The sequence below is a fragment of the Odocoileus virginianus genome, chromosome 3 (genome assembly GCF_023699985.2).
Source record: "Odocoileus virginianus isolate 20LAN1187 ecotype Illinois chromosome 3, Ovbor_1.2, whole genome shotgun sequence".
Taxonomy (NCBI): domain Eukaryota; kingdom Metazoa; phylum Chordata; class Mammalia; order Artiodactyla; family Cervidae; genus Odocoileus; species Odocoileus virginianus.
Genome location: NC_069676.1, coordinates 36,975,191 through 36,986,791, shown reverse-complemented (window position 1 = coordinate 36,986,791; position 11,601 = coordinate 36,975,191). Strand labels below are relative to the sequence as shown.

The window sequence follows — 11,601 nt, the reverse complement described above, 5'->3', positions numbered from 1 at the left end:
TGGGAGCCATAACCCAGAGCAAAACCCAACATTTCTTGTTTGAGTTTTAAGCCGGGGAGAGACACTTTTTCCTGGACTGACCCAGAGAATCTCTCCCCAGTTTCTTCTCCATGTACCCCTGGGAAAGAGTTTGTTTATTGGTGAGCAGAGAACTTTGCAAGAGGCTTCCTTTCCCAAGAGGTTTAATTGCAACAGACTGGGGACAGAGATGTGGCAGAGAAGGGTTCTCTAAGGACTTGTAAGAACAGAAGTAACTTTCCTTAGTCTCAGCAGAAGGGAGAAAAATGTGTGGCAGTGAGAAGTGACACGGAATAAAACCCCTGAGCTAGATGCTGAATGTGGCCCAGCAAGGGGTTTTTCCCACAGGTGAGAAGCTCTGTGCTGGCTTCCAGCTAGAAGCCTGTCCCCTCCTGATCCAGCCCTCTTCCACTGTTTTCCTTATGGATGAGGGCTATATGGTCTCTCTGTGCTCCAATTTTTGTTTCTGAAAGACTTTTCTTAACTTCTAAAGATTCTGTCAGTGTTTTAGTATGAATCTCTCTCTTCCAGGATTTTCTGGGTTTCTTTTTTGAGCTATTCTATTTTCATTTTTATGAGTCTTATTGAATTTCTTAAGACAGTCATGGTGGGAAACATCGACTTGTTTCCTGCTGATTGGATGGAGAGTGCCCCAGGCATCTTGGTCAACTGCTACTTTCACAAGCAAGATAGAAGGAAATTCTAGAAGAGTTCTGATCAAGCAAGCCTTTCTTTCCCCTGGAAATTTCTCTTCTCTGTGTTTAATGGTTCTCTTCTGCTTCTCTTTCAGCCCTATTTCCTTCAAGAAGATGGAGATATGCAGTTTTTTCTGCACTAAGAGAAACTTTGTTGCAGACCCAACTGACTGATCAGAGCAGCCCTCCCTGGGTTGTGGAATCTGTTCACCCAGGACACAGGGCTCCCTATGGTACCTGCCTCATGATTCTCCAGGCCTTCCTGATGTCACTGATTATATAGTTTCAGGTCTGGCTCTTCCTTGCTGCATCTTGTATTGATACTTCATCTCTCCACTATGAAATGCTTAAGATATTTTTTTCAACTCACAACTATCCTTGCCATTCTCCTGCTTACTCTTTCTCTTAAGGTAGAAGACTTTGTGTGGTCAGATTTTGTTTTGAAATATTTTTTTCTCCTAATTCTCTAATCCATGGGTAGAACTAGGAAGGAGCTGAGCGTTGTTTCATCCAACTTGTGATTTTACAGGTGTGAGACTGAGACCCAGAAAGAGAAATTTACTTCCATAGGGTCTCATCACAGGTTATAGGGAGGGTGTGCACGATTTGTCTTTTCAAGTCTAAAGAGATGCAACAATGGCTAGACTGCCTGAAACTGATCCCTTCAAGGTACTGGGACAGTGTTTCTGAAACCTGGTTGTTAGGTTTTGAAAGGTTATGAAGGTAACAAAGTCCTCTCATGCTTATCTACTCTTTGTGCTTAGGTTTCCAATTCTTGAAGACAAGCTTTTGCTTGTCTTTTCCCAGCACTGCCATGCGCTTAAAAAAAAAAAAAAACTTTGCTTCTTTACACTTCATCTTTGTCCAGGGAACAAAAAGTGATGAAATTGGAGACATGATTATCGCTGCCGCTGTGTGTTGGGTACTTACAATGAACCTGGTAATAGAGTAGAGACTTCACATACATTATCCTATTTTATTTTCACTGTCAGAATGGATGATAAAACTGGGCAACAGAATGATTAGGGAACCTGTCCCAGGTAACACACCCCAGAGCTGTCTCCAGCCTGAAACAACAAACTGATTATTAGTAGCTTCTTCTCTTCTCCTGTCTTCCTATCTCTCTGCCATCCAGTGAACAGGCATAAATCTGCACCTTTGCTTAACAGCCAATAGTCCCCACCACTTGTTGAGTGTTTTCTGTGTGAATCAGGCAACTGTCTGGTGCTTTTGAACACACAGACTCAATCTGCATAGCCACCCTGGAAGGTGATTATTCTTGTCCTCACTTTGCAGATGAGATGAAAGGCTCAGTGAGCAGTTTCCCCAAACTAAGGCCAGATCCTATTTCTTAACCATGACTCAGTGATGTATCAACATAAAGTTCCATCTCCTAAGTATGGCATTCATGAGCAGATTCCCTCCACTGCCTCCCTGTGTGGACCACTGCTCATTCAAGGGACTCAACTTGCCTCCTCCATCAATTTTTGCTTTCTCTTTTCTGCCTTAAGCTCTGTCTCTTCCTTCTGCCTGGAATATTTGGCCTCTGCTCAGTCTGAGGTATTCCAATTATTCTTCAGGATCAAAAATCACCTCCTGGGTTCCAGGAAACTTCTCTTGATTCATCCCAAAGTTGAGAATTTATTCTCTGGCACCCTTAAGGACAGGAAAATTTCACTCATGGTACTTGTCCGGATGCCACCTTTCCCAATGCTAAATGTTCTCAGGTGTGAATAGGTAATGTAAGCAATACACACAGGGACCACACTTATGGGCTTTATGCTCCCCAAAAATGGGGAAATCCATTTTTGAAAATGTAAATACCTCCACCAGATAAATAACTTCAATTCAGAAATAAAAGCAATCTTTTTACTTTTTAAAGGATTATAAGAAAACTGTGGATTTTCTGTCCATGGCTGTTCACATGAACACCAGATTGTGCATACAGTTTGTAGGTTCATAAATCCCTGTATTAGGAACTTTTGATGTTATGTTTGTCAACAGGGCATTACTTGATTAATGAGTATCTTATTGATTCCAGACAAGTGATATAGGAAAGAGGAGAAATTACTGAGGAGAAGAAACTTGATGGAAGTCAGCGTTTCAGGGGAGGATAGGTCAATGGGGGCATCATCTCCCAGAAGGAAAGTGTATCTGCTTATTCCTTCTATTCTCGGCACTTAGCACATTACCAGGTACATAGTGAATGCTCACTAAATATCTATTGAATGAATGAAGGATCAGGGAAGGCATTCCAGGCAGATGAGGTGGTATGAATACAAGTATATGCTCTGTTCAGCAAGAACTTGAATTGATATGGGTATATAGAGATGGAGATGAAGTTTGGGACTCAACAAGGAGGTCTGGAATGTCTGGATCTGCTGAGCTTGGCTTTACAGGCTCTATGGACACCTGCTCACCTGGAAGAAGCCAGGCTCTTAAACATGAGCACAGAATGTCCAGTGATGGAAGAGGAAGCTGGGAAGCATCAGGTCTTTACATGGTTTTGGTCCAGACTGAAAACTACTGCCTCCGGTGCTTGGGGGAGGCCTGAGGGCAAGTATGACAAGATACCAAAGAGGGTAAAGTTGGCTGCGGAAGCCAAAAGAGGTCGCAGACAATGCAGTCTGCTCCATAGCTCCTCCCAGCCCGGTTGGCAGAGTCACTGAACTCTCAGAACTCAGAGATCTTATGATTGCATTGGTTACGGGAGAGCTCTGTGCCTCTGCCTGGCTGCCCTCTGCACTCGGGCACCCCTTCTCTTCCTGTTTCTTCTCCCATCTGTGCTATTGTCTTCCCCTGATCCTTCTCTCTCAGCGTCTGTGTTCCCTTTTCCCACCATGTCTGTGTTCTCCGCCTTCTCTGTCTCTTCAGGGGGAGAATAATTTCTTATATTCCAACACATTATTTAATAATTTAATTATTATTAATTTTTTAATTAAATTAAATTAAATATTTAATTTAATAATTTAAATATTATTTTTAAATAAAATTATTATTTTTTTTTCTATTTTATGGATGTTTATCTTATCTTCTTTTCCTTGACATTTTCCCATTACTCCTTTCATCTCTCCCTTGAGTTCTTAGTCTGTTGTTAGTGTTTCTCTTCATCCTTCTCCTTTCTAACCCCTCAGCTTCTTTCTCTCACACTTTGCTTGCATCAGTGCCATTGCTCTATGCTCTATGAGGATTATAGTCGTTGCCTGGGATGGGATTGTTAATTTGGTCCCCTGTGCTATGACTGATGTGTGTGGCCAGGTAGCTGTGGCAAAAAAGAGATCCACTACAACACCCCAGAGGTAAGTGATATTGAGAATTGTATCTGATTGATTATTTTTTCTATAAGAACATGTTAAAATACTAATTTATTACTTTAAAAATTTCCCAATTGCTAATTTCTTGGATGTTTTATAATATTATGTTACTAAACAAGCAAAAGAAAAGAGATGTTCCAGGTGCATCAATTACCTGCTTATGACAATATTCACTTAAATTTAAGGAATATATGAACTTATTCTTACTGTTTTTTTCCACATCTAAATGTATACAATTTTTTTTTCATTTATTTTTATTAGTTGGAGGCTAATTACTTTACAATATTGTAGTGGTCCATGACTGATTCATGTCAATGTATGACAAAACCCACTAAATATATACAATTTTTATTTGTCAATTTTATCTCAATAAAATTTGAGAGATAAAAAAGACAGAAATGGGAGGTGACTTGACTCCAGTTAAAGATTAGTAAAGGCAAGTTCAATAACAAGAAAAAAATGGGAGACATGTAGGGGGGATACTTTCCGCAGCTTATCTCAAACTTCATTGTGCGTAAAATTAAGATTCCTCACTTAGTAGCTCTTAGATGGGGCAAAAGAAACCTGCTATTCTAATCAGCATCAGAAATAATTTTTATGAACACTAAAATTTGAGAATTGTTTTAGGTCTTAGAATAAATAACATTTTTCAAAAAAAGCAATATGACTACTAACCTTTTTTAAAACCTCTTTTCAAGACATAATGTTATGATTTAAAACAAGAGCAAATTCATTAGTCGTTCTATCTACATGATTTCCTCCTTGTCACTTTTCTTTGTGCAGGCATGGTGAAGTCATTTTGCCTACCTCTAATTCAATACAAAATTCTAAACATCTGAACTTCATTACTTACTTACATATCACAAGGACTCTGAAACATTCATCTAAAGATATTTTATTGTCTTTTTTTTGCATTTCTTTTTAATCATTTAAATATTGAAGTATGGTTAATTTATAATATCATATTAGCTTCATGTATACAGTTAAGTGATTTTGCTATATGTATATATATTTATTTTTTTCCAGATTCCTTTCCATCACAGGCTTTTACAAGATGTGCTGTACAGTAGGTCCTTGTTGTTCATCTCTTTTATGCATAGTAGTATGTATATGTTAATTCCTCATATATCACACATCCTGCCCATCACTATCCCCTCTGATAAACATAAGTTTGTTTTCTATGTTTGTGAGTCTATTTCTGTTTTGGAAATAAGTTCGTTTATATTATTTTTTTCAATTTCACATGTAAGTGATATCATATGATGTTTATCTTTGGCATACTTAGTAGATAATCTCTATGTCCATCCATATTGCTTTAAAAGGCATTATTTCATTTGTTTTTATGGTTGAGTAATATTCCATTGTGTGTGTGTGTGTATATGTGTATGTATATATATATATAAATACCAAATATTTTTCATCCATTCTTCTGTCAGTGGACATTTAGGTTACTTCCATGTCTTGGCAATTGCAAATGGTGCTGCAATGAACATCAGGGTGCACATATCTGAATGAATTGTGGTTTTCTCCAGATATATGCCCAGGAATGAGATTGCTGGGTCATATGGTAACTCTTTATAATTTTTGAAGGAACCTCCATATCATTCTCCATAGTGGCTGCAGCAATTACATTCCCAACAATAGCGTAGGAGGGTTCATTTTCTCCACATCCTCTCTGGTACTTATTATTTGTAGACTTTTTATTAATGGCCATTCATTCTGACTGCTGTGAGGTGATACCTCACTGTAGTTTTGATTTACATTCTCTAATAATTAGCAATATTGATCATCTTTTCAGGTGCTTATCATCCATCTGTATGTCTTCTTTGGAGAACAGTATATTTAGTTCTTCTGCCCACTTTTTGATTTTTTTTTTTTTTTTTTACATATAATGAGCTGTATGAGCTGTTTCCTTATTTTAGAAATTAACCCCTTATTTGTCACATCATTTGCAAATATTTTCTCCTATTCTGAATCCCTCAGAGTGTCTTTTTATTTATGATTTCCTTTGCTATGTAAAAGCTTTTAAGTTTAATTAGCTCCCATTTGTTTTATTTTTGTTTTTATTTCCATTACTACAGGAGACATAGCCAAAAAATATTTCTGCAATTGATGTCAAAGAGTGTTTTGTTTATATTTTCTTCTAAGAGTTTTATACTGTCTGGTCTCAAATTTACGTCTTTAATCCACTTGAGCTTATTATTTGTATACAGTGTTAAAGAATGTTCTAACTTCATATTTTACATGTGACTTCCCATTTTCCCTGCATCATTTGTTGAAAAGGCTATCTTTTCTTCATCATAGATTCTTGCTTCCTCTGTCATAGATTAATTGACTGTAAGTGCATAGGCTTATTTTGGGGCCTTCTATCCTGTTCCATTGATCCAGATTTCTGTTTTGGGGCCAGTACCATAGTGCTTTGATTACTGTAGTTTTGTAGTATAGTCTGAAGTCAGAAAGCACAAGTCCTCCAGCCTCATTCTTCTTTCTCAAGATTGTTTTGGTTGTTTGGGGTCTTTGTATTTTCATACAAATTTTAAAAACTTCTAGTTCTACTTCTGTGAAAAATGCCACTGTAATTTTATAGAGATTGCATTGAATCTATGGATGGCTTTGGGTAGTATAGTCATTTTAATAATAGTAATGCTTCTGATACAAAAACATGGTATATCTTTCCATCTGTTTGTGCTGTCTTTCATCAGTGTCTTATAGGTTTTGCGGTACAGGTCTTTTGCCACCTTATGTAAGTTTATTCTTAGATATTTCATTTTTTACATGTGATGATAAATGAGATTGTTTCCTTAATTTCTCTTGATGATGTTTCATTGTTAGTATAGAGAAATACAACAAATTTCTGTATATTAATTTTGTATCCAGCAACTTTATGAGTTCATTGATAAGCTCTAGTAGTTTTCTGGTAGTGTCTTTAGAATTTCCTATGTATAACATCATGTCATCTGTAAACAGCTTTACTTCTTTCTGAATTTAGATTCCTTTTATTTATTTTTCTTCTCTGATTGATATGGCTAGAGCATTCAAAACTATGTTAAGTAAAAGTGGTGAGAGTGGACATCTTTGTCTTGTTCCTGATCAGAGGAAATTCTTTCAGTTTTTCACCATTGATTATGATGTTAGCTGTGTTTGTCATTTATGGCCTTTATTATGTTGAAATATTTTCCCTCTATACCCACATTCTAAAGAGTTTTTTTTATCATAAATGAATGCTGAATTTTAACTTTTTTTTCCTGTATTTATTGAGATGATAGTGTGGTTTTTATTCTTCAATTTGTTAATGTTCTGTGTTGCACTGATTGATTTGAAAATATTGAAAAATCTTTGCATCCATGGGGTAAAACCCACTTGATGATGGTGTATGAACCTTTTAATATATTGTTGCATTTGGTTTGTGAGTGTTTTACTGAGGATTTTTGCATCTGTATTCATCAGAGATATCGGCCTGTAATTTTTTCTATTTGGGGTATGTTTGTCTACTTTTGGCATCAGGCTGATGATGGCCTCACAGAATGAATTCAGAAGTGTTCATTCCTCTGCAATTTGGGGGGATAGTTTCACAAGAACATGTTCTTATTATTAAAAATTCAAACATCACAGGTTAAACTAGAGTCTTCTTTGACCACCATCCTTACCCAGTCTTAATCCTTTCTCCAGAGGTAACCACTGTTATATTCTGTGTCCTTCAGCACATTACATGTACTTATTTCTCATTTTCTTGTCTCCCCACACTTAGTATTACCAAGCTTTATACCAACCTGATATGTAAAAGTGTATTTCTCTTTTAATTTTAATTTCTCTAGTTTCTTGTGAAATAAAGTCATTTTATTGATGCTATTTGCAGTCTATTTTCTGAGAATTACTGCTTATCATGTTCACTATTTTTCTTATTGACTTGTAGGTATTGTTTATATGGTTTGAATATGAAAATGATATGTATTTGGTAATATATTGTAGATTTTTTATCATTATATATAATAGTTTATAGATTTTGCTCATTCCTTTTGCTGTAATTAATGAGACCAATCCTACCACAAGAACACAGACACATTCTCCTATATTTCTTCCAATAATATTATAAATTTTCTCATTTTAAATCTTTAAGCTTCCAGGAATTTGTTTTACTGAGAGGTACAATTATGGACCTAATTTTTTTTTCTAATTAGTTGGAGGCTAATTACTTTACAATATTGTAGTGGGTTTTGTCATACATTGACATGAATCAGCCATGGATTTTTTTAAAGATTTTTCAAACAGGTGAAAAATTGTCCTAAATCATTTATTGAATATTCTTTGCTCACAGAAATTAAACTATAGTATTTTAATCCAATTTAAAATTTTCACACATATATGCCTGATACCAGACTTTTTTTTTGTTACTTTTGTTCTGTTACTTCACCAATACCAGACTTTATATATTTTGATAGTTAAAGAGGCAGTTTCACTTTTTACTCTGATCTGTTAAACATTGCTTTACTCTTGAAAATTTTTTGGCTCTTCATCCAGTAAGATGTCCAGACCTATTAAGCATCTACTACATGCTGTGCGTGAACGTTGGTTATGACTTGATCAATTCCCATGACAAATGTTGGTTATCACCTCAATATTATATTTATGTATTTTTAAAAGTGTATATTGTCTCACAAAGAGTAAAACTTAAGAGGTAAAAATCATATGCCATAAAGATTCTTTTCCTAACTTATGGGCATGCCAAGTCGCTTCAGTCACATCAGACTCCACAACTTGTGGACTGTAGCCAGTCAGGCTTCTATGTCCATGGGATTCTCCCGGCAAGAATACTGGAGTGATTTGCTGTGCCTGCTTCCAGGGGATCTTCCCAACCCAGGGATTGAAACTGCATCTCTTATAGTCTCTTGCATTGGCAGGCAGGTTCTTTACCACGTGTGCCACCTGGGAAGCCCCTAGGTCTCAGCAATCTTATTCTTCTGATTCTTTCCTCTGAGGTAAGCAGCATGACTAGCTTCTTATGTTTAACTCCAGAGATTTACACTAAGTTTATAGATATAAACACATACAGACACATATTCATTTCTTTTTTTATACATGTATCGGTAAAATGTAATTTCATTTCTTTTTTTATACATGTATCAGTAAAATGTAATATTATATTGTATTCCATGATATATGCTGTATAATATAGAATATAAAATAATTATATGATTATAACACATCAAGCATAATTTATATAGTATATATAGCATATAATTATGGCATGTAATTATATAGTATGTAATATAGCTCACAAACTGCTCTTTCAGTGCCTTTTTCACAGAACAATATTATTTGGGGAGAATTCTATATAAACACATAAAAAACAAACTCATTTTGCTTCTTTTTTACTGCTTATTATTCCATTGTTTATTCAATTTTTCCTCTATTGATAGATATTTAGATCTTTTGCAATCTTTTTACCACTATAAACAAATCTACACCAAATCCTGTTGTCAACGCAACATTTCATATACGTGCAAATGTTTTTGTAAGATGAATTCTTGTAAGTAGAACTGTGTAGTCTGCGGTGTATTTTAAAAGTTTTTTTTAAGGTTTCATCTTTTACATACTTTTTTTCTATAAATTCTTATTCATGTTTCAAGCTTACCTTCCTATATCTCATCTAATGTTGATTATACAAATTTTTAATCCCCACTCGCTCACTTTCCCCATTTCACAAATAGGGCAAATGATAATTTTTAGCAGTTATGAAGATTAGATATAATTACAGAGTGCTCATCATGGTGCTTGGCACATGAGAAATGATGAAGTAATGTCAGCTATCAATATTTCTGCACTACAAGACACTGCTTATGTTGTCGTCTTCAACCTTTACTATCACTTCACAGTTGTTATCCCAATTTAAGATATGAAAATTGAGATTTGTAAAGGTCATGACAGTGCTCACACAGTTGTTAATGTCTTTGCTGTTTTAGGTCTTTTCTGGGGACAAAGAAATCCTTTAGTGAGGCCGGCCCAGAACTCTGTAGGAGAAGCATCTCTGTGGGTTGGAGTACAGACCAATCCTAGCAGAAGTAGAAGCACTGCTTACTTTAACAATAATGGGTCAAGACAGGCTTCTCAATTATGTGCAGAAAGATTTAAAAGTAAAAGAAACAGAAGTATCCTGCATTTTTGTTAGGATATTTTTTCTTAAAGAAACCATACCTTTTATTCTAAATCAAATAACACGTAAAGAGGGCAACATATTGGGAAAATTTGCAATGATCTCAGTATTATGGCACTGAATACAAACCTCCTGCTTCCAGATCCCAGTCCTCTCTCTGGCACTTCCTTCTGAAGGAACAATGGCCTTGTTGGGAAACCAGACTCTCATCTCCCACTTCATCCTCCTGGGCCTCTTCAACGACACACCACTGCACCTCCTCCTCTTCTCCGTCATCATGGTCATGTTTCTGGTGGCCCTCTCTGGCAATGGGCTCATGATCCTCCTCATCAATGCTGACTCCCGTCTACACAGCCCCATGTACTTCTTCCTCAGCTGGCTGTCACTCATGGACCTCATGCTCATCTCCACCATTGTACCACGGATGGCCATCGACTATCTCCTGGGCCATGGCTCCATCTCCTTCACAGGCTGTGGGCTCCAGATCCTGTTCTTCCTCACCCTCCTGGGGGATGAGTGCTTCCTGCTGGCTTTCATGGCCTATGATCGCTATGTGGCCATCAGCAACCCACTGAGGTACTCAGTGGTCATGAGCCGCCGTGTCTGCTGGCTCATGGTGGCAGGATCTTGGCTCTTTGGCCTGGTGGATGGGCTGATCCAGGCTATCTTTACACTACGATTCCCTTACTGTGGCTCCCAAGAGATCGACCACTTCTTCTGTGAGGTCCCTGCAGTGCTCAAGCTGGCCTGTGCTGACACCTCCCTCTATGAGACTATGATCTATGTGTGCTGTGTCCTCATGCTGCTCCTGCCCTTCTCTGTCATCTCTGCCTCATATCTGAGGATCCTGATAACTGTGCTCCGCATGCATTCTGCTGAAGGTCGGCAGAAGGCCTTTGCTACCTGTTCCTCTCACATGGCAGTTGTGTCTCTCTTCTACGGGGCTGCCATGATCACCTACATGCGGCCTCAGGCCTACCACTCCTCCAAGCAGGACAAGGTGGTCTCAGCCTTCTATACCATGATTACCCCTATGCTCAACCCACTCATCTACAGCCTGAGGAACAAGGAAGTGGCTGGTGCTCTCAAGAAACTCCTGGGGAGGTGTTCTTGTGGTGTTGGGCAGAACTAGGTTGGTTTTGGCACCTGGAAATATGCTCTGGGGCCAGGAAACCTGGCCTAACCAACTGTAGTTTCATTGGAAGAGATATGAATGTGCCATACTAAAAATAAAAGTCATTCTCTGACTAAGGATAGTCAAATTAAGGTTAGTCAACTCAATCTATCATGTTCACGAAGATTGTGGCAATTTGGACAAAAAGTTGGGCTGATAGAGTTACAAGAATAGAAGACACACATCCTTCTTTCCATGGATGTTGAAAGAGTTGACAGGTGGAAGCTTTCAGCTGTGTTCTTCTCAAGG

The 11,601-nt window shown here is 37.4% G+C and overlaps 1 protein-coding gene across 1 annotated transcript; it reads left to right on the top strand.

Annotated features, from left to right (window-relative positions):
• The first annotated feature begins 10,359 nt into the window (after window positions 1-10,359).
• On the top strand, window positions 10,360-11,310 carry LOC110148181 (olfactory receptor 2V1-like). The gene has a single exon (XM_020910092.2). It carries the CDS (start codon window positions 10,360-10,362, stop codon window positions 11,308-11,310), a length of 951 nt encoding a protein of 316 aa, XP_020765751.2.
• Window positions 11,311-11,601: the final 291 nt, after the last annotated feature.

Bases quoted from the DNA above. Each gene is read 5' to 3' on its own strand.
- LOC110148181 (XM_020910092.2), top strand. From the start codon at position 10,360: ATGGCCTTGTTGGGAAACCAGACTCTCATCTCCCACTTCATCCTCCTG.